At 50.4% G+C, this 23105-nt stretch overlaps 1 protein-coding gene across 14 annotated transcripts in view; it reads right to left on the bottom strand.

Annotated features, from left to right (window-relative positions):
- The window catches only part of Jakmip3 (Janus kinase and microtubule interacting protein 3), a 94257-nt gene that overhangs the window by 25565 nt on the left and 45587 nt on the right, over positions 1-23105 (bottom strand). For 2 of the 14 annotated variants that reach the window (XM_085841197.1, XM_029479037.2), the window contains exons 4-19: positions 18625-18840; positions 17209-17328; positions 16283-16429; positions 15611-15742; positions 14008-14043; positions 13303-13362; positions 11142-11270; positions 9783-9911; positions 8844-8927; positions 7000-7062; positions 6095-6193; positions 4849-4947; positions 4709-4768; positions 1489-1554; positions 712-780; positions 548-625 (exon numbers count right to left, since the gene is read on the bottom strand). In XM_085841197.1, coding sequence (XP_085697323.1) covers positions 548-625; positions 712-780; positions 1489-1554; positions 4709-4768; positions 4849-4947; positions 6095-6193; positions 7000-7062; positions 8844-8927; positions 9783-9911; positions 11142-11270; positions 13303-13362; positions 14008-14043; positions 15611-15742; positions 16283-16429; positions 17209-17328; positions 18625-18840 — 1587 coding nt within the window. Of the gene's footprint in view, positions 1-547; positions 626-711; positions 781-1488; positions 1555-4708; positions 4769-4848; positions 4948-6094; positions 6194-6999; positions 7063-8843; positions 8928-9782; positions 9912-11141; positions 11274-13302; positions 13363-14007; positions 14044-15610; positions 15743-16282; positions 16430-17208; positions 17329-18624; positions 18841-23105 lie in introns of all 14 variants that reach the window. The other 12 variants (XM_085841204.1, XM_085841194.1, XM_085841203.1 and 9 more) reach the window with 9 other exon arrangements.

Genomic DNA, 23105 nt, shown 5'->3' on the forward strand with positions numbered 1-23105 from the left:
CAGAACCCATCTTCTTTACACATTACCTGATCTCAAGTATTGTTTTTTAATAGCAACAGAATGCAGACTAACATAGGTAACCAAGAAGCATTTGGGAGCTTTCAATGTTATCTTTAAATAGGGACATTCCCTTTGGGTTCTGACTCCCCAAAGGATGACCAAATACACACCACAGGGCAAACTTGCATTTCTCCAAGTTTCAGATGAACAAAGTGAGGCTCTCCAGTAGAATCGTGTTTCCCATGGGCATTCAGCTGTCTTCACTTAACTCTTAAAGGCCCTGTGTTCTTGTTGCTTGTCCTATCAACTAATTTAACGTGTCTACTAGTTCTCAGTATGCCTATGCTCTTGTAGCCATGAATCCTCCTCTGCTTGCACTCCAGAAGTGTTGGCTGAATAAGCAGTAACATGTCCTCTGAACTCAGACTGGCAGAGAGTGACCCCCACAGAGTCCTGGTACCTCCTAAAGGTTTTGAGCCTGGCCACACAGGTCTCCAAGATGTCCACTAAGATGGATGAGCTGGTAGATGTCTGCCACTGCTCTTACCTTGTGGGCTTGGTCCAAGGCCTGCTTCCTGTAGTCCAGCTCCTCATCCAGGTAGCCTTTCTGCTTACTGAACAGCTCCTGAAACACAGAGGGCCAGGCCTAGGCCTCAGGCATTCAGATCTGGTGACATCCACTTCGGGGGCACTGGGGAAGGTTCCACTGACCTTCTCGCTCTCCAGATCTACCATTTTCCGCTGTAGCGCTGACTCTGTCTCTTCAATCCTCTGGAGCCACTGGGCACAAACACAGTGAACAGGTGACAGGCATTAGCTCCTCCCATATGAATATCAATGCCAACCCCCCCCCCACATACACACACAAACATACCCAACACCAAGGAGAAGGCATAGAGGAAGATCAAGGGAGGCCTGGCCAAGAAACGGGAATTAGAATTGAGCTGGCAGTGTGGGCTCCAGGCACCCAGCCTGATCGAGGACCCAGCATCCATCCCACCTGACATTCAGAAAGTCTGCCACTCCCAATTTCTCTGGGAGAGAAGGGACAATTGGTTTGGGGAGCAGGTACATCTTAGAACTATGCCTGGAGAGAGTGGGTGGCCTGTTTCCCAAGTTCTATGTTTGTTGGGATCCCCTTTTCCTGTACAGCTGAAAGTCTTAGGAGGGTTGATGATGGCCTGCTAAGCAGGTCTAGGCTGGGGCCAGAACCAGGATGAGGCTGGGAGGCCAAAGAGAATTAGATAGGAAACCAAAGAACACCATCAGTTTTACAGGCTCAACTCAGCTTCCAACGTCTGGGAAGGAGTGGGGATAGGAGCCTACACTGGTATGTGGCAGTGCTATTTGACCTGTCTGGGCCAGTTTCCCTAGACAGACAAGAAAGACCTAGGGGACCATACCCTTCCCTGAAGGCCCTCCTCCCAGGTAAAATATCTACATACAGGAGCCTGGCCCTTTCCCAGATATCCGCAAAGCCCATGATACCTTTTCAGCCAAGGTCAGGACTGTCCTGGCTTGAATGACGACCACTTGCTCCTCATTGGTCAGATTCTGTGTGCAAAAGCAGAGCAGAGTCGGAGTCATCAGAGTCAGAGGTAGAGATGGGGGTGGGGTAGGGGTGGGTGGTGAATGGATGTGGGCTGGGGCTGTAAAAGGTACTTTTCCTCTGTCATCCTCTGGACCTCTGATGCCCTTCACCCCCACCTTGTCCACTCTGGGGCACTGTCCATATAAACCCTCACCATCGGAACATCTAAAGTCTAAGATATTGGGATAGCTTTGCCAGCAGGCAGGCCTGAACTACATCTTGGAGTCAAGTGTTCCTCTGGCCTGCCCTGTCCCAGTCTTTACTTAAAGACCACACTATGAACATGCAGCCATGTTGAAGATCAAGTATCCATGGCTGTGAAATGGTCCCAGTTTCTGTAGGGTGTTCATTTTTGCCATTTTCTATATCCATGTTTTATTCCCAAAGGGCCTCTAGGTGGCCTTAATCAGCAGGATTTGTCTGGCTTTGGGGACCTCTGCCTGCATGTGCTCAGCCACACACTCAGAAGAAGACAGCCAGAGCACTGGATCTGACTCCCCTGCTCCCATGTGAGATGAACCAAGAGGAGCAGATGGCATGGCCAGTTAGGGTTAAAAGAGAGGAGCCCCTCTCTACCCCTAGGATTTCCATGACTGGATCACTCAGGAAACCAGCTCTTCCCTCCTAGAAGGTGAACTCCATAAAGGCTCTGCCTGCCTCTTTCCTTCCCTCAAGCCCCATGTCAGAGTGAGGTTCCTTACAGGTGACCACTCTGGCAGGAAGTAGGCAGGTGGCTGCCCTCCCTGGGATGGGCAAGGTGGCAGTCTCACCTCCCAGTGCTGGGCCTCGGTGTTCTTTAGTTCTCCACCCCTGCTCTTCTCCCTCACATGCCTCCTCATCCCTCTGATCCTCTTCTTCCTTGTTTTTCCTCATCCCTGCTCTTCATTCCCCATGTTCTAGAAGCCCTTAGAGGCTTTGGGGAGTTCACTCCCCCTAGGGGCTGAGTGACCTTAGTTTTGTCTGCTGGGCAGGAACATGAATGTTGGGGAGACTGGACAAAGTAGCTTCAAGGTGATTGAAGGGATCTATTTGGATATACCAAAGCAAGCTGATACATTTTTGGGTATGCAGTCTGACCCTCTGACCCCTGGAGGTCTTGTCCTGGTGCACTTCTTTGTCAGAACCCTGTCTAATCAGTCTACAGCCCTCTCTTCTCTGGGCGACAGCGGGGTGACTGCAGCAGCTTGAGCTGTATCATCTGTAGTGAAGGATAGGATTCCATTCTAGCCCCACTGGTTTCTCCATTCCGCCCCTGGTATCCTGGCTTCTAAGGAACCTGAAGCCAGTAGGAAATGCTCTGGGATTGTGTCTGATGATGACAGTCATGACACTCATGTGCTCTGACTATGAAGGTGACAGTTACCTGGTTCCTCACTAGCAGGACCACTGAATGCTCCCAAACAGGACTCACAAGCTCAGGGTCCCTACACAGTACAGTGTTGTATCATGACAAATGCAGTTAGAACTTGGCCCATTGGTAGAAATTTCCGGGGTCTCCTAAGTGTGAGATCTGGCCATATTCCCTCCAATTGCCATCCTTCTCCACCCTGCTGGTCTGAGAGTGACCTCGGAGGCTGTATGATGATCCTAGGGCAATCATACTAGTGGTACTTTTAATTAAGCAGCTACTGGATTAAAGAAGAGTATTGGCCCCAATCTGGGTGGGACCATCACCTTAGCTGCCATTATATCAGCTCTGTAACTTTCTGAGGTTTCAATTTCTCTAGTTGGAAACCAGAAGTTAGAATCCATAGCAGAATTTATACCTAAGGTTAGACCCTAGGGCACAATGTCCCATAGTTATCCCTGCTATGGAGCTGGGCTTTGCCATCATTGCTGTAGTGGAGCCATCAAGAGTGGACATAGTCATCAGGGAATTCCCTGAAGGTACTTCTCCCTACTCTGCCACTCACTGCTTCCCAGAAAATGGGGATATAAGGAGAAAGGTTCTTGTCAAAACCAAACCTCACACTGGAGAAGTGGGAGAGATCAACAAGTATGTGATAGTGCATGGAGGATAGATAGATGAGTAGGTGGAGGATGGAGGGAAGAATGGAGAAGGTGGAGGGAAGAGGGAGGGAAGAAGGACTGATGGAGGATGGATGAGTGGAATTAAAATGGATGGATGGATGGATGGATGGATGGATGGATGGATGGATGGATAGATGGATGGATGGATACTTGGTAAACAGTACAGAGGATCTATAACGATGAATAGATGGATGGATAGATGGTAAACAGGACAATGTATGTGCATGGTTATGTGTGTGGATAAAAGGAGGATGGGTGGGGAATAGAAGGCAAAAGATGGATGAAAAGATAGATTAATGGAGAAGGAATTGGTGGATAGATGTCAGCAAAGGATAGCTGGATAGAAGATGTATAAATGAGTGAAGATGTATGTATGTATGTATGTATGTATGTATGTATGTATGTATTATGTATGTGTGTATAGATGATGGGCAGAGAATGAAATGATGAGTGGAAGGAAGGAATAAAGGAAGGGAGGGAGAGAGGGAGGGAAGGAGGAAGGGAGGGAGGGAGGGAGGAAGGGAGGGAGGGAGGAAGGGAGGGAGGGAGAGAGGGAGGGAGGAAGGGAGGACGGACGGAAGGAAGGAAGGGTAGGAGGTGTGATGGAGTGTTGTATCTACTTTGTCCACTTGGTAATTAATAGTCTTTTCAGGAGTTTGCTGCAGAAATTGGAACTTTTCTCCAAATGAGATTTAGAGATTACCTATGAATGGACTCTGCTTCTCTCCTCAAATCAAGGAACTGAGAATCCCAATGATCCTGAGTTGCCTAAGAGCAACACTCCCCCAAACCAGCACCCCGTGGTCACAGAAGTGCTATGACACAAGAGTGCCCAGAAACTAAGCAGGCATGACTCGAAGTAGCAAGAACTAGAAGACTGGGCCCCAGGGCTTTAGAAACAATGAGCCAGGATCAAACTTTCCCCAAATGCAGGGGCTATTCTAAGCAGGCTTTTCACCTCAGGAAAGGTCTTTGTCCAGGATTGCCTATGATGGGATTGGAATGGGCTCAAGGGGACCCTGGGCTGAGGGCTGGGCTGGGGTGGTCAGCATGAAGAGGCATGCACAAGTCAGGAGAGCAACATACACTTACGGCGTTATCCCCCAGGATATCCAGCTTCTTCATCAGCTCCGTGACCAGGATGTCCTAGGAGGCAAACAGAGGGACAGGATGATATGAGTGTCCGCTGGGTAGACCATGGACGGTGAAGGAGGAGCGAGTCTTACCGTTACACCTTCGGCCTCACAATACACCTGCAGGGGGCTCTTCCCGTCCACAAAAGGTGTATGGTGGAAGTTGATGGCCGGGGACTTCCTCTCCCTCTCCTGAGACAAAGAACAGAAGGCTGGGCATGGCAAGGGTGGGCTGTTCTCGTCCTATCTCCTCCCCCTCCCAGTGCTGTGGCCAGGGGAGCACTGACTAAGACCATCAAGGTGATGCTGCCCAAACTCAACTCTAGTGCAGTCCCTGGACAGAAACCTCCATGGACTTGCCCAGAAGATCATTCCTGTGTGCTTGCTACCCCAGGTGGTAGGATGCTGGCTCTATGGAGTCCTGCCCATGTGTCCCAGAGTTCACTTGCTTATCCATTCCCAAGCACCATGTACTTTGAGAAGGCTTAGAGAACAGGCCTCAGGTAGAGCTACCGATGGGACTGGCAATAGCACTGGATGAGGCAACTGATATGCTCATGGACCTTATACACAGGACACACACAGAGGCCCAGGACTCATGGCGGACAGACAATCGGATTCATAACCCTCCAGTGCCAAGGAAGGTGGGTGGGAGGACTCTGAGTAGTGGGTCCATCTGAATTTGGTGTCCAACAGGCTTCTGCCAACTGGACGGAGACTGAAGACACAGGACTGTGTGGGAATGTTCATCAAGGAAGTAATAACTTCCCTCGCTGTAGTGAGCCACACTGCCCATCTGTTCTCACAGCAACATGGCTCCCCAAGCCCACCTTGACCTTCTCCCAAGGATCTCTGTCTCTCCTTCTCTGTAGGTCATAGAAGAGGTCACAGACCAGAGTCAGCAGGGCAAAGTTGAAGGCCACCTGACCACTGCACGGTACCTCTGCCCCACTAAAAGACTTCTACAAACAAGAATGGCTGTCTGCTGGGTTGTACCAGTACCTGGGCACTGGGGGTGGGGGGTTGGGCACAGTGCTTTGCTGAGGTCACAGGTCTAGAAGCTCTCCTGGGCTTTCTGTTTGTTTTGTTTTCCTTCCCCTTCACAGCAATGGTTTCTTGCTTGTCACCCCTTACCCTACCCCAGGTGACCTCACTCTATCCATCTGCCCCATCTTTCCAGGGAGCTAGACAGTTGACTCCATCTGACCTCTTCTTTCCCACATGGTCTTTAAGTTTCTATTCATAGACTCACAAGAGCTGAGAGGTTTGAGAAGAGGAGCCCAGCTCACGGCCCTGTGGTTCACCTGCTTGGTTGACCCAACTCCCTAGCCTACCCTACCTCAAGCTCCAGGATCCTGAATTCCAGCAGCTCATTCTGGTCCTTTGCATCCTGGACCTCATGCTTCAGCCGTGCCTCCTCCGTCTCCATTTGTTTTATCTGAAGAATAGGAAATGGATGAGGTGAGAAGGCATCTGATTCTCTCAGGAGAACCCAGAGTGGTTTTCTGGGCAGTCATTTGCTTCTGTGAGAAAAGGGGCCTTGCACAGTACAATAGGGCTGCCCAGGGAAACAGGCACCACAAAGATGGAGCAGGAAGGAAGCTATTGAGGACAAGTTGTCCCTGTGCAATTGCTGGAGCTCAAGCTGGTCTAAGGCCCAGGGGAAGAATGAATGGGTATGTGGTTACCTGGTCACATTCCAGGTTTGATGTGGAGGATTCACGTGTAATTTAATAGCACTAGTAATGAGTGAACTGAATGTAGCATCCTGCCTTCCTGAGGGTGAACACACAGGGCTGGTATGTAGTTCAATGTTAAGTGACCAGGTACATGCCTAGCATGCATAAAGCCCTGGGTTTGATTGCTGGCATCACAAGACAAGACGAGAACCAAAGGTTAACGTAGCATCAGATGTTTATGCGGCACACCCTCTGCAACTTCATGAAGATAGACGTCCACTGTAGAGCAGACAGCTATATCCACCTCTCCCTGAACTGAACTTAGAGACCTATAAGCCTGTTTTAACATGGAAACCAGCAATGTGGACATCCTGTAAGAGAGCCAACTCAGTCATCACTAGATCTTTCCACAGGAAGTAGAATGTCTTGGGCTGCTGCAGTGCAAGCCACAGAAAGGCCTGGAACCTGGGCCCAAGCCTACCACCAGCCCACAAAGTCTACCACACACTCTGCAAGCACAAAGGTATCTTGCCAGGCCCATGTACTGCTGGGAGGCAGGGCATACCTTTTCTACGAGCTCTTGATTCCGTCGATACAGTGCTTGCTTCTCTTCAATCCACTTCATATCCTTGAAAATGGAATTGAAAGGCAGACATGAATATGCTGCAAGAGAGCACTGTGGGGCTACCTCCGACCAGGACTGGGCAGAACTGAGCACCAGCGCCTGCTTCTGAAGTAACCACCTGTGGGCAGTGTATGGCAAGGGAAACCTTTGTGCGGTGCCCATTCTATCTAAGGGACTTGGACAGGTGCAGCTCGCCCTGTATCAAGAGGACATCTCAGTGATGTTCTGTGCCACTACGTGGACAGCATCCCAGGCCAGGGTTCCTGAACCAGGAACTCTATGAAGTGTAGATGTCACATGAGGACCCAGGCAAGCGGGAATATGAGGCACATGTAGGGAGGAGTTCTGATCACCTTACACTTAGGGTGACACCTGGGCAGATGGCAGTTCTGTCAGAGGACATGTGGATGCCTCCTGACACAGCCTCCAGCTCTGACTTGGAAGGAAATCCAGTGTCCCCAGCACATCCTCCTTAGCCTCCACCACCACCCTTAAGTTTGGACCAGTGTTGGGAAGACAGTACGGTGCCTTAGACACAGGGCTATACTGAGAAGCACACACACACACACACACACACACACATGCAAAGGCCCCCACAGAAGTGTGGTCAGAACTAAAGATGAAGGACATGGTGTTTTTTTATACATTAAAATAGATTTTTTTTCATACATTATATTCTGGTTAGAGTTTCTCCTCCCAATTTTCCCCAGATCCTCCCCAGTTTACCACACATGCAATTCCATGCCCTTTCTTTCTCTCTTTCATTAGAAAACAAACAGGTATTGAAAAAATAATAATAATAAAACAAACAAACCAAAACAGGACAATACAAACGAACAGGAAAAAAAGAGTCAAGAATAAAAAGCACATGAAGACATATAGATGTAGAAACACGCACATTTGCAAACACAGAAGTCCTATAAAAGTATACAAAGCCAGACGTCATGACACACAAGTAAACGACCTGTAAGGTTAAAAGAAAGGGAAAGCACATTCAAAGCATCGTAAAACAGCAAGAAACCCCTAGCAGTAACCCTGAGTTTGTATTGTGTTAGCCATCTGCTGCTGGGACTGAGGCGTGACCTAACTGTGCTGACTGGCTGTGCATGGTGTGGTCTGAACACCATCAATGCATGGTGGCCAGGGAGTGGAGGTAAGTGGGTTCTGTGTGTCAAGAGACAACTGAATTCTAGGACACTGGCCATGGAGTGTCTTCCTGCTTGTCCCACTAGCAGTTAATACATTGGGAGCCACCTGGTATTGGGGCTGGACAAGGACCAAGGGAGCGTGGCCACAGGGGACAGATGCCTCCAAGGGAATGAAGAATGTGTAAGTGGTGAACTGGTATGAGGAGTGGTAACAAACACCTTGAGCCATTTGAGTCCAGGGAAATGAGGGGTCCCCAGAAACCTAGGTCGGGAGCTAAGCTAGGAGCAGCTTAGAATTTCCCCTCTGATGTCTATGGCGAGAGTACATAGGACCTAAAGTTCTGGCCCTGACTCAGAACTACGGTGGGCAAGCCAAGGAGTAGCTTTGATCTGTAGGTAGGTAGATTCTTGCTTTGCTTGTGGCTTGCAAGGGAATTCCTTCCAGATATTAGAACTGTGAGACATACGATACCTGCTCAGCTTCGCAGTATGCAGTGAACACTTCCTATATAGGTATGAGCCTACCCACTCCATTCTTCTTGAACGGGAACCTTGGGGACCACCGAGGACCATGCCTCTCCCAGGACTCCCTAGCACAGATACAGGATACAAATGCTACAAGCCACCAGAACTCACCTGCCCTTGCTCAGCCAGAGCCTTTTCCAGGTCCTCCACCCGTGTCTGTGCTCTCTGTATCTCTGCTTGCAGCTGCTCACGGGTCTGTAGGATAGGAGGAAGAATACATCAAATTTTCTCTAACAGCCCAGACAGACAGAGATACTCAAGGCTGCAGGCTGCAGAATACCATGCCTCAGTACGGCTCATTGAGAAGTGGTTGTGTTGTTTTGCCCAAAACCCTAAGTTGCCAAATTGCCTCTTTCCCTGCGGAGTGAATAGGGGAGATTGTGGCCAACCAGAACCAAGGCCTCACAGCTGCCTGATCAGAAGAGCCCCACCTCCCCGAGGAAGAGACCTGTCTCCTTACTGCATCAGCCACTGTTCTGAAAGCAGCTGTCCCTGGAAGGCAATGAAAAGGACCCCCTTTCCTGTGTCCCTCTCTGAGGCTTGATACCCTCACTGCTTCCTAATAACCAGCAGAGAGCCCCCACCCACACTCCCAGTCCTGCTGGTCAGTGTTGCCTGGATGCTGCTGACAGATGGGATGTGTCTAGAGAAGCAGACAGGAGCCTTGCAGCTTGCCTGCTTGCAAACCCAGACTTCCACACTGTCCTTAGCATAACTGTGCTGTCAGAGTCTGCAGCGGTGGTGTCATCTTAGAAGACTTGGGCCCTGCATAAGCCAACTACAGCCTTTGGTAGAGACAAGGACCCTTACCCACATCTGTGCTTCCACCATCCCTGCCAGCCCCACCCCTAGCTCACACCAACCCAGCCTCAGGTTCCATAGCACTGGCTTGTAATGGCTTCAGTTCTAATACCCAGGACCCGGTAACTGTGGGATAAAAGGGCTTAGCTCAAAAGTTTAGGCAAGTGGAGTGTCCCTGTAGGGCCTTAGGAACAAATGGGGAGGAGCTGAGTGGGAGCTGGAACGTCGCAGAGTAGAAGTCATTTAGACCTTAACTTCTCGTTCTGCATCCAGGGTCCCTCCGACTTGTTCCTGCAGCAAGGCATAGGCTCGCTGTAGTGCCTGGTACTCCATGGTCAGCTGCCGGAACCTCAGCTCCGTCTCTTCCTTGGCCATGCCCTAGGGAAGCACATGGACACCACACAGGCACCCCATGTGCAAAGAGAGACTTAGCATTAACCTGGGCCCCACACAGTAGCACCCCCAAACGGCCAGGCCCCACTCTTCCCAGTGAGGTATAGTGAATAATCTAAGTGTGCCAGGAGGACTCTGCAACCTGTGGGGAGGCTTTCCTGGGAGGTAACCCTTGGGTCCTGGGGAGGCGGGGCATGGTAGAGCTGAATTAGCCATGATGAAGGTTGGTAGCCAGTGACCAGGGGTTCTGCCCTGACTCAGAAGGCTCTTTATGATAGAGGAGGCTCCCCCACAATTCTGCTGGCAGAATGTGTCAAGAGTAGTACGCAGGGCTTTGTGAGGAATAGTGTCTGGCAGTACAGCTCCCCCACATTTTTACTTCAGCCCCACACCGGCAGAATCAGCCCTGGATATGTGCTTCTAGCTGCATTGGCACATACTGTCGTAGCTAGAGAGCAGAATCAAGTGGGACCAATGTCACTGTGGAGCCCTGCTGTCCCTCAATTTGTAGAGTAGGCCATATGTAGGAGTGACTGAATCCATCTTTCCTCCCTGCTCACTTGTTCCCCAAGGGTGATGGTAGTGGAAGAGCTGTGATAGCCTAGATTTCTAAGCAAGTCCAAAGTCTTTGGGCCATCCTCCTGCATCCCAAGGAAGCTCATATGCAGCCTTGCCACTGGGCCTGGTCAAGGCTGAGAACCACCACTTCCTGTCCATAGGGACTGGAGCAGTCCCCACAAGGACAAGGTGAGGTGGTTGCTGGACTTGATTTGGCCATCATTCTGGTGGGAAGGGCTAGCCAGAGAGGACACTTGACTCTTTGAGTATTCTAAAGGCTCCTCTCAATACCCCAATGCTCTGATGGGCCCTGAAATGGTGCTGGCCTCCTTGATTGGAGGTTTGGAAATGTCTGGGAAGCCTTTGAAGGGACTGGGGAGCCCTCCACGTCCCTCATAAGAGGTTCAAGCTCCATGGAAAGAAGAAGCAAGACCAGACACTACAGCAAGGAGTAGCCCCCAGGAGCCACACACCCAAGCAATGGAAATGGTGTTTGTCACTGTGAAGAGGGGAGGACTGCCAGGGGAGGACCAGAAGACCCAAAGGGAGCAGGGTTCACATGAGACCTCCACCCTAACTCCTGCCCCACCTGACTCTGTGCTTCACCGACCTCTAAGGACTGCCTAGTCAAAGAACTTTATGGGAAACCGAGGTTACCTCCTCCAGGTCATCTTCGGGGGTGCATGGCGTCTGATCCGTCCTGTCAGTTTGATAAGAAATGGAAGATCCATCGGACTCCAGGGAAGCTTCTTCATCATAGCCAAAGAAGGTCTCCACGACAACTGGCTTCTGACCCAAATGCAATGTATTAGTGCAAGCCCAGCTGGGCACGGCTGACAGCCCTAAGGCCTCCTTCTGCCTCCTCTTTATGTTGCCCGGAAGTGAGGTCACAGCTGAGAAGCTGTCTCCCCACCACTGGGCAGCTCCAATGCAATTCACCCCGTTCTCTGTTTGCTGCTATCCTTCAAGAAGAACTAGGGTAGGTCTTACACAGGCCCAGGTAGAGGTCTGAACTTTACTAACCAGATAACTTCCAGTTATCATGGAAGGAGGATGGAGAAGTGGCCCATGGTCCCTGGATAAGTGGTTCCTGGACATGAGCCTCATGCTTGCTGAACTCACAGAGGTTGGACAATGAGCTCCAGTCTGCTGTGCATTCACCCTGCAACCACAGGTTTCTGCCGACAGATCCGACTAGAAACCAGGCAAAACTGGGTCCTCTGCTGGCTAGTTTGAGAAGTTCTTCCTTCAAAACCCAAAGCTTTGTTCACAAGGTTTTTAGGAGTATTACAAAGTTCAGAAGGCCCCCATCTTCTTTCAGTCACATTCAGGATCTCTTCCTTCCTCAACTGATTCTGCATCACTGATTGGCCATTGTCCACTCGGATCTCTCTGTTGGTCCTTCTTCCAGAACCTTTCAGAGAGGCTTGTACCTGGGACCTAGGACCACCAGGTGTCCCCAAAGACCACTTTCCTAGCACCTTTCTTCATGTGCCTTCCTGGGTGATACACATCTCCCTCCCATGTAGCTGTGCTGCCTGCTTTTCTCCTGTAGCTGACCACTACCTCACCTTTCTGGTTGAATGACTACCAAACTTAGCAGAATCCTGCACTTTCAAAACAATTTCCCTAAGCCCCAGCCTTTCCACAGCCCCTCTGAGGCAGGCATTTTCTTGTACCCAAGTCTTTCCCAAGCTTTTCTGTAGAAATGTGCGGAGAGCAGGCAAGCTAAATAAACACCAACTTGAGGCAATTTTATCTCAGCCCCTCTGGTCTCTGATAACTGGACTGAAACCACACTGGTGACCTAGTCTGTTGCATCGCCCTTCTCTGAAGGTCACCCTCACACATTTCACCTTCAACCCCTGCTGCCGCACTTGCTGGGACTGCAAGAGTGTCTGTGCTGAAGCCCCACCAGCTCTTCAAGTTCCCACTTTTCACTGGCCAGTTCTCATCACACTCTGGTGCCTGCTGCCTAACCCCAGACCGATCCTCCAGGCCTTTTGACTCTGACCTACCTTCTGACCTTGACCTGACCCTCATGCCTCTCAAACACTGAGAATGGGGTGGGGTTGTCTCTGTGGAACAGGTCCCAGGTGTGTCCAATGTCCTGACCGTTGAGCCCAGTGGGCTGTACAGACCACAGGGTACATGCCGACCACTAACCTTAGGAACTCACTGAAGATCAACTGAGGGAGACAGTCTCACTGCCCATCTTCCCAAGTGTGAGACCATCCTCTACTCCCAAGTTAGAGCCTGAGTTTCTTTCTCACATTTTACCAGAATCAGCAGCTGACACTGAACCTAACACCACCTTGGGGTTTGAGCTGTAAAGACAGTGGGGACTCTGTACAACCTACTGAGTTTATCATCGTGGTCTGTGGATGAGGAGAGGGATTGGGAAGGAGCTGGAGGAGGGTAGAGGGTTGATATGATCAAAATACATTGTATAAATACATTGTATAAATAGAGTGTATGAACTCCTCAAAGAATGAATAAAAATTATAAAAATACATAGTCGCAAACAAAACAGAACAAAGCCCCTGAAACGCACTTCCAAGGCCACTTGAATTTGATGCTCCCTACAACAGCTCTACAATCTGAAGATAAACCGTCCTTCTCTCCTGGGTAATGTTGGCCTGATCTTGGTTGACAAAATTTAAAAGACTAAACAGAGAATTTGCAGCGTCTTGTGTGGGTTATTTCAGGGTGACACTTTTTACTAAACTTTCCTTCCCACGTGCGAAGGAAGAATTTTGCTCCTCTTCTGTGGTCTCTAGAAACTTGTGTTTAAGCCCGAGCCCGCCACTTCTTTTACCTTGGGGAGTTTCGCCATTTTCTTTCTTTGTTTCCGATACCTCAACAGCTTATCACGCTCCTGCAAAAGCCAGGTGGAGAGGTCTGTTTAAGCAACTGAGCATGTGTCTGGCCAACGCACAAGCTTAGGCTTACACCACCCCATGTAGACCACCCATCGGTGGGCGGGTCAAGATGGCTCGTTAGGGAGATCATGCACACTAGCAATTGTCTGTGGACCCTGGGCTTGCGGAAAACTGGACATTCAGGGAGGACGGGTCGTCCAGGCCTCTTCTGCACCATGACAAGTGGTCCTTGCTTAGGGAGAGGTAGTTCCTGAGACGCTGCCTGCTTCACTATTGGGAAGTTGCTCTGTGCCTTTGTGTCCTTTCTGTCACTAGCAAGGGGAAGAAGCTACGGTAACATAGCCTGTTCCTGCCAATTGGGAGAAACTGGTTGGGGTGGCAAAGGTAGCCTCTTGGTTCTGGCCTTTCAGGAGTAAATAGAAAAACCACTGGAGCTGGTGTTATGTCACCTGGGGTAGTTGTTCCAGTCTGACCAGGCACCTCAGCAAGCTTGGCCGTGAAGTACCATGAGAAGTCCCACCCAAGACGGCTACAGCTGCTTCTGTCTAGACTATAAGGGGCCACGACACAGAATGGGTCCGTGTAGCTACACGGGGCAAGGGGAACATGCAGCAAGCAAGGTGGTTCCAGTCATTGCTTACCAACACACTCTTCACATAGCCTGCTGTCTCCAGGGTCTAGGGGGAGAAAACACCACGTCACACCATGGACAGTGCAGAGGCCGGAGAGAATGGCCCCCAGACTCTCTGAACTCTATGCTTAGAGTCACATGGCTGGTAGAGGCCTAAGGGCCATGCATTCACTCCCCAGAGCAAGGTTTGGGCCCTAACACTCCTTCCTCTTTTCTAGAGGGGGTGTCCTTGTAATCTTAGAGAGTACCAGGGGGTCTTTGTTCACAGTGGGTACCCTGTTACTCACTCGGAGCAGGAGAAAGAGGCCTTTCAGAAAGTGCCATCAATCAGGAATTCAACTGTTTCTCATTTCTCTCATCAAATATGAGGTTGAGATCAAGATTGAGTGAGCAAAGGACATAGGTCCCCAGCAGGGACAGTGAGGGCCACCTCTGTGAGACCATCATAGACTGGGCAGTTGGGAGAGGAATCTTCCTGTGTAGTTTAATGGAAGACAGGTTTGGTCATTACAAGACTGGTTCGAGACAGAAGTCTGTGACACTGTCCGGGTGCTGCCTTCCAAAGGACACAAGGTGACTAGAGGCACTTCTTTTTGAAACAGCGTCATCATGAACTCAACCAGGATTCCAACAGAAAGAAGGTTCTCCAAGACAGGGTTTTATGAAGCACTACGTATCAACTCATGCTGGGATGTGGGGGCTGGCACAAGGACAGAGAAACGGAAACACAGACATGGTACCCCCGCCAAAGGTATTCAGGTCTCTATCCACCAAATCTGTGAATGGAACCTGCTTCCAAAATAGGGTCTTTGGAAGGTGTATCTAAGTAAAATGCTGTGATGAGACCATACTAAATTAGGATGGACTCTAAGCCCAGTGGCAATGTTCCCTACAAGAAACGGAAGAGAAGACTATCTGAACAGAAGAGAAGGAAGCTGTGGTGGTATTGAGAGGAAAGATCAGGCCACAGCAGGGAATACTGGAGTCCACAAGGGTTGCCCAGGGGAAGGAACGGTCCCTGCCAGAGTATGTGGATGGAGTGAGTGCAGCTACCCACTCTTTGATTTGGGGCTTGTGTCCTTGGCCTCTAAAATGTAGAGAACATAGATAGCATGTTCTTAAGATATCTGGCTATGGTGGTTTGGTATCAACATGGGCAGTGCTTGCTGGCCTTGGGCTCTGAGGTCCACAGTGTTAGAAGACTTGGGGGCAGGGAGCCAAGGAGCCAGGGAGAAGTAGTGACTGTGATTGGGGCAGCTGAAGAGACCCCACTAATGCATCCCTGCTCTCCCTTGCCCCATTTCTACCATAGAGAGCTGAGGCAGGGAACACAGCAGGAGAGAGTAAAAGGTGTGCAGCAGATTGGGCATGTGGTGGCTAGGGGTGGGGTGCAGACAGAAGGTATGGCAGCAGAGGATGTGCAGTGAGAAGGGGTACAGCTCTAGAGGGACACAAGGAGTCAGGGGAGGGCAGCTCCAGTGAGTGCACAGGGCAGCAGAGGGCGTGGCTTCGGAGGGCACAGGGCAGTAGGGGGCGTGGCTCCGGAGGGCACAGGGCAGCGGGGGGCATGGCTCCGGAGCGCACAGCGCAGCACGGAAGTGTTGCATACTCACTTTAGAAAGCTCATCAATGAGGTTCTGCTGCTCCACGATCTGGAGCTTTAGGAAGTCGATTTCTCTCTCATCTTGACTTTGATCGAGGTCATTTAAGGAGCTGGGTCTCCGGATGATTCCCGCTCTCTGCCTCTGAAAACACCAATCAGGGTGGGTACAGTGACTGACCTGGATGGTGCGAACTGGATGGATGGGCCTCCCTACCAGCCTGAATGACAGTTCAGGTTTCCTTGGTGTGGACAAAGACTGTTCGTCTTAGCCTTGGAACAGCCTGCTGCAGAGCACAGGGGCAACCAAGGCCCACATCTGGATCAAACATCAGGCCCCAGGCAGCATCCCAGGTAGCCCAGACACACCACCTGTCTAACTTGCCTCATAGCCTCTGGGACTTTCAGGGCAAGAAGGAACAGGTGGACAGCACTAACCACTCAGCTGTCTGGCTTAGTGGCAGAGGCAAGAATGAAATTTACCCTGACACCTGGCTTGGTGCTTCACACCAGGCCTGAAAGTCCTGTCCTTCTATACCCAAGGCCTCTTGCTACCTTGTGCATAGGACTTTCAGGGCTATAAGCTTGTTTGCCCAAGCCTCTGGCATCAGAGGAATACAGAGAAGAGGAGATGCTGCCTAGCTCTGTGCAGGTGGCTGTTTCTGCAGACCTAGCACGTGCTTACCATTTCTATGTTCTCCTGAGTGACAAATTTCAACTTGCTTTCTATGCGCCGCAGAGTGTGAGACAGGTCTTCGTTTTTCCGAGTAAGGCGCTTATTCTTATCCAGCAACGGCTTGTACTGACTTTCAGCTTCTCTCAGCCGCTTTAGCTGAAACAATATTTATTCCATAATGTGAGCTTTTAAGGGATGCAGAACTGACAGGTCTTTGTACAAAGCAAACTGGCCAGAGAGCTGTGTCTGGGTGTGTGTGTATAGGCTGAGGACCCCCAACATGCACACACACACACACACACACACACACAGAGAGAGAGAGAGAGAGAGAGAGAGAGAGAGAGAGAGAGAGAGAGAGAGAGAGCAATTTTCAGAAAGTATTTTTTGATCCATGGCTGGACTCATGGGCACATACAAAACCTATAGGTGTGGAGCCTGTCAATACATAACTGTAGATGCAGAATATGTAGGCAACAGATTTATGGATACAGAATCTGTAGGTACAGAATCTGTAGATGTGAGGCCCATAGAGCCAGAACCTGTAGGTGCAGAACTTGTAGATATGGTGTGTGAAATGGAAAGTTTGGCTCAACCTTGAGGTGGACTCCCAGCAGGTAACTGCCCTGACACCTAGGTGAGCCAGAGATGTCTCAGGGGATGTATCTCAGCTCATCTGCAGATGCACAGACAGGTGAAGGTCAGCAGGGTGGGGCCAATGCTCTGCTTATTAATGAGTAAGTGGGGGTGTGATATGGCTCACCACCTGTTTTGTTAATAAAGCTCTATTGTAGCATGACAAGGACCCTTGAGGAAAGGCTGTCCCTTGATACCACCACTCCTCATTTTCATAAGGAATTGAGATATGGACACTCCCACCTCTCCCCAGGCTGCAGTCCTAACCTATGGAACACAAAGTTCCCTTACCAGCCACTTACCAGCTCATTTCTTTCTTCAGACAGCAAGGCGTTGCGGTCTTCCAGCTTACGGATGATGGCACTTAACTCCGCGATTTTAAGTTGGAAGCGCCTGGCATCCTTCTCGTCCAACTGCTGTTCCTAAAACAAAAATCAACTGCAAATAACTGTTCCTCGATGCGAACCTCTGCGAACCCCAACCCAACTGGAGACCAACACACTTCTGCCTTGTGATTGCCTTTGCTTCCCAATGGCTGCTGGCGGGGGCCCTCCTGGCAGAGGGGCCTGGCCTGGAGCTCATGCACTGCACACAGCAAGATGGGAAAGCAAAGATGTCCGCAATATGCAAATGTGGCGGGTGAGGGTGTGCAAGTGTGGGAGCCCGAGTGTGGGTGAGGACCAGCCCCATGCTTCCTCTCGGCTGCTGCCCAGCTGTGCCTTCCAGACGGGCCTGCCCTGCCAAGCAGTCACTCTCAAAGAACGAGCACAGGAAAAGATATTCCTTATAGACTACCTAAAGCTGCTCCTTCAAATTGAGTTTCTAAAACTCACTTTTGGAACCACAGGAATGTTAAAAAAAAATTAATGAAAACTTTCTAATGCGTATTTGGCATCTGGAGTTAATGCAGCAGTCTACCCAGAACCTGGGCAGGCAGGGGGTTGGCTCTAACTCAGTTAAGCCATTTGCAATATGCTTGTAAGAGACATTATTCAAAGTCAGTGGCCCAAGGCTGGATCAGCTCAAACTTTTGTCCCTGTGTCAAAGAAAAAAGATGTCCAGGAAGGTACCGGACATGGGTTAAGTTCCTCATTCAACAGGTGCAGGAGAGGCTGGGGACCAAAGACTTAGAGGGGTAACACTGAGGGTCTCCCAGGGTACCGCAGACCACCACAGAGAATCTGAATGAGGAGTGGTGATAGGATGAATGTGCTCAGAGCTGTGCATCGCTGGCTACCCGCACAAGGGTCAGACTGAGAAGGAGCAGAAAGTGTCACGGTCGTAGGAAAAGCAGATGGGTAATGATGGGTGATGCTAATGCTAGCCATGACCATGAGACGGGCCAAGTCAGAGACATGGGTGAAAGAGAGCTGGGCTCGTGCACAGGAGGATGGAAGGGAAGGGAAGGGAAACAGCTCATGCTTGGCGTGGTCCTCCCCACCAACCAAGGGCAGGGCATGACTGGCAAGTGACCTTTAGCAACCTGGAACCAGGAAGCAACAAGATCATTGCTTCTGCTGGGTGGATAATGAAGGAGGACAGTGTATCAGCTCTCCTGGCCAGAGCCAAGTAGGCAAGGGCTGGCTATACAGAGTCTGGGGCAGGAGGGTCTGGCTGGATATAGGTTCTGGGCTCCCCGTGGAGCTGCTGCATTGGGTCACACGGCTACATGTGTCTGGGACTCGAGGCTGGCTGAGACGAGACCTGGGGTTGCTTACAGGGCTTCCTGAGTGGTCTGAGGCGTCTCCTGCACCGCTTGCATAAGGAAGTTCCCGTCTGGGGCTGCCCGGGTGCCGCTCAGCCTCTTTGGCCTGGGAAAGCTGCTCATCTAGAGCCTCTTTCTGGAGCTGCAGTCTCTGGGCATGCCCGGCTTGAACCCCTAACTCTCTTTCCAGCACGAAGACTGCTCTGTCTTTAAATCTTATCTCCTCCATCTACAAGGAGAACAGAACACAATCACACGCGCAGGCAGGGTACAGATCTGCAGTTACCATAGAAACAGGCAGAGTGGCATTCAGAGAAAAAAAAATGTCCCCGTGATGGTAGTAGCCCCACCAGCGAGCATCTTGGGCTCTGGGACCAGAAGCCAAAGCAGACATTCTTGATGAGAGCTGGTTACCCATGCTGCACAAAACCCAGCCCTAGACCACCCCAATCCAACTGGCTCACCCTGGGCTGGTCCCAGGGAAAGGTCCCTGTGTGTCCCTGCACTGACAGCCAAGGTGGCCCAGCAAGAAACCCCCATCCCTTGCTGTACACATTGTCCATGGCATTGGGCATCACTGGGCAGGTTTGAAAGATCTTCAGACCTTGCTTTCTGCAGTTCAATGGGTAAGGGGGAGAATCTTCCTGACCTTGCTACACCTACCGCTAAGGGTATGGTGGACAAGATTCTCTTTTAGAATAAGTAGGGGGTGGACTTGGCTCTAAAGTATAGCCAAAAGCTGAACACAGCACAGCCATGCATTTCCAGGCCACATGTGCTGCAGGGTAAGGCTTTCAGGGTAGGGTAGGGGCAGCTGGACAAGCAGAAGACAACACCCATCCACTGTATCTAGCCTGCCACGGCCCCTGGACATTGTTGGGCTAGTGGTGGCCTTCCCACCTTCCCCAAAGGGCGGTGTGACTTGTGCCCATCCTCATTATGGCAGCAAGAAAGCCCTTTTAAATACGGACGCTACCTGTATCCTGCGTCTTTTACTGGAGCCGTCCGAGCAGGTATGTGCTCTGCCTGAGGCTGACCCTACGCGGGAGAGACCTGGGGGCTATAAGTATCATAACCAGCACTCGGTGTGTAACAGGACATCATGGAGGGGAACAGCACAATTCAAAACAGAACTTCCAAAGAAGCAGTCTTTGCTTGTTGTTTAATAAGCCAGCCTTTCGCTGAAGCTAGCTGGAAACTCAGACAGATATCTAATTAACACAGACCACAAATTCCAGGCAAGCCATGGGCAGAACATGATAAAAGAAACCCTCACTGGCTCAGTTCCTGTTCAGCGGTGCACACCACGGTGCTGAAAGGACAACACAGTGGATCCGGGAAGCAGAACGGCTGGGCTGGTAAGATAAACCTGTCTGAAAGCGGCTAGGTTCTGAGGCTAGGGTCTCACTCGGTCGTTCACTGATACACGCCTCTGGAAATCTCAACAGGAGAGAGCCTCTGTGCACCCATGAGACAGCTACCTGAGTGGCTGGCTGCCTGAGCATCTGGTTAGAGTGGAGGCAACCCTGTCTTTGAGGTCATTAGGCCCTGGATACCCATGTAAGGATTGGTGATGGGGTCTTCCAAGACCGTGGTTTTCTCACTCGGCTGAACCTGGGCTTCTGTCTCCTTCCTGACCATGCTGGAATAGACCAGCAGGCCTTCACGGGAGGAGAGCATATATCGGAAGTATGCCAGACCCAGCCCAGAATGGGATGTTCTGTGTCACTGGATGGCCCCTCACTCATCCCAGGCACTACTGTATGTACTGAATCACAGAGACTGAGGTGGCCCAGGACGCCAGAGCAGACAGCTCAGGGTTCTTGCCCCTGTGTATACTGGTGCCCACAAACATCACTCCCTTTCTGTGAGTGAGTGCTAACCAAGTGTGCCTTGTGACACTGCAGACTGGAGACTGGGGCTCCTAGGCTGATGCTGCCCCTCCCTCCCCTCCTGCCATTTAGCTTTAGAGTCCAGAGGGCAGGCTACCTTCTTTTACGTTCACACCACCTCTCCACATCTGACGAGCAACACTCCTGTGAGTCTGGGCTGAGGGGTTTCAGTGCATGCTGTCTCTGAACCTGGAGAGTCCCACTATATCTGAAGGGACAGGTCATCTATGCTTCTATGTCTCCTACACATTGGCGGCAGCTTCCCGATGCCACATGCCACCACACGTCCTCTCCGGTACCCATGTGCTCTGCAGCAGAATCAGTGTAGACACATGAAGCCTTGTGTCCTGGCCTCTGCGTTGGGAATACCCTTCCCAGGCTGAGATTCCTGATCATGCTGGAGCCTGCTTGCTGGTTACCACACCCATTCCTCCTGCTTTTTGTGCCTCCCTCGCCCATGCCCCTAATTCTCAGTTATCTACATTGTCTGGAAACCACAGAGAGGAGGTTCCTGGTATGTCTTCAGGAAGGTTGGTTTTTTATTTTTTGAGACAGGGTTTCTCTGTGTAGCCCTGGCTGTCCCGGAACTCACTCTGTAGACCAGGCTGGCCTTGAACTCAGAAATCCACTTGCTTCTGCCTCCCGAGTGCTGAAAATTTTTAAGCAGCACACAAACTGCATGTTAAAAGAACCGACCGATTGCATCTCCTTTATGTTAGGAGCAAAGCCCATCCAGGATCACTGCTGGTATATCTGAAGCAGCCACCCTGGAGACACTGGTGTGCTAGCCAGATCACGGAGAAAAGTTATCGAAATCAGGAAAAAGACATTCTCCAGTTTCAACGAGCCCACGTGTGTGAACAGGAGCTTTCCAGAAGATAGTGTGTCCATGGCTACAAGGATTGTGAGTTTGTTCTCTCTACTGTGACCCCGCTGCAGTGCTGGCTGTGGCCACAATGTGGCAAAAGGGGGCCCTGCTCTTGAGAGGCAGGGTAGAAAGTGGGTCCACCCGCATCAATTAACTGAGCGCTCTGAGGTTGCTGCTGGCTTTCGTATGGCCAGCACTCCCTTCAGCCTCACAAATGGTGGGAGAAGCCAATGCATGAGGCCACTCAAGGACATGATGGGGATATTTGCAACAGCTCAAACCCAAAACAACTTGAACTCCTTCCAAGAAGAATGGATAACACACTGCCAGATCCCCAGGGAACACGCTGGTGTGGTTCCCAGGAAGTCGAGACTAGCGAGTGTATGTGGGAAGGCATCTCTGGGAAGTGTTTGCAGGTACTTGGTCTCTTAAGTAAATGGTGGCTATACTCAGACACAAGCTACAGTCACTACACTGTTGTATGGACTTGTGGCTTTCCTGCATAACAGTTATCCCTCAGACTAAACAACATGGATGGAAAAAGCAAGTATACATGCCAAGCCTTCAACCCCAGCTATGCCTATCTATACATTGAAGCTTTTAAGGGCCCTTGGGGGCTGGCGATATGGCTCAGTGGGTAAGAGCACTGACTGCTCTTCCAAAGGTCCTGAGTTCAAATCCCAGCAACCACATGGTGGCTCACAACCATCTGTAATAAGACCTGACACCCTCTTCTGGTGTGTCTAAAGATAGCTACAGTGTATTTATTTATAATAATAAATAAATCTTTGGGCCAGAGCAAACAGGGACTGCGAGCAGTGTTGACCAGAATGAGCAGAGGTCCTAAATTCAATCTCCAACAACCACATGAAGGCTCACAACTATGTGCAGCTACAGTGTACTCATATACATACATACATACATACATACATACATACATACATACATACATCTTAAAAAAATATTAAGGGCTCTTGGTTCGCCTAAGCATGCTCCAAAAAAGCACCTTCAATGAACATCGATGACAGTGACCTTCAGAGGCTATCTGTGGCTAAGACCTTCAGTGGGCATCTGTGGCCCCTGGCATCCTATCTTGCCTTGCACAGCAGTGACTGCTGGGATCTGTTTCCCAGAAGGGAGACAAATCAGCTGTGAGTTTGGCAACTGGGCTGCGGTGGCTTAAGTTGGAATCATGGACTTTTGGCAAGCCCCAAAGGATGCCAGAGAGCAGTGACTTAGGACAGCTACTCTTGCTGGTGGTGGCATTGTTTTGTTTTACATTAGTGTTTCGCCTGCATATATGTCTGAGAACAGATTCCCCTGGAAGTGGTATGTTAGGACTGGCTGTGAGCCATCATGTAGGTGATGGGAACCAAACCCAAGGTCTCTGCAAGAGCAACCAGTGCTCTGAACCACTAAGCCATTTTTCCAGACAGTGGTCTTGTTTTCTAAGAGAACTAGTGACTCTGCTCCATCAGAGGAGAGTGCCTCAATGCCTGAGTCACACGTCCTTGCTAAAACAAAATCCTGGGAATTCAAGGCTAGGCCCAGCCCTCCACTAGACACCCGGTGCTTTGGGGATTGGTTTTGCTTTTATGGCTTTCTTTATAGGGTTTTCATTAGAGCTATATATTAGCATACCACATTAGCTAATAGCTCTGATGTCTGGGCAGAAGGGGTTAAAACTATAAACCACAGACTTTTATGGGGGAGAGGAAATTGCTTTTTGTCTGT

Source organism: Mus caroli, unplaced genomic scaffold, assembly GCF_978045245.1.
Source record: "Mus caroli unplaced genomic scaffold, Mus_caroli_1 scaffold_8, whole genome shotgun sequence".
NCBI lineage: Eukaryota > Metazoa > Chordata > Mammalia > Rodentia > Muridae > Mus > Mus caroli.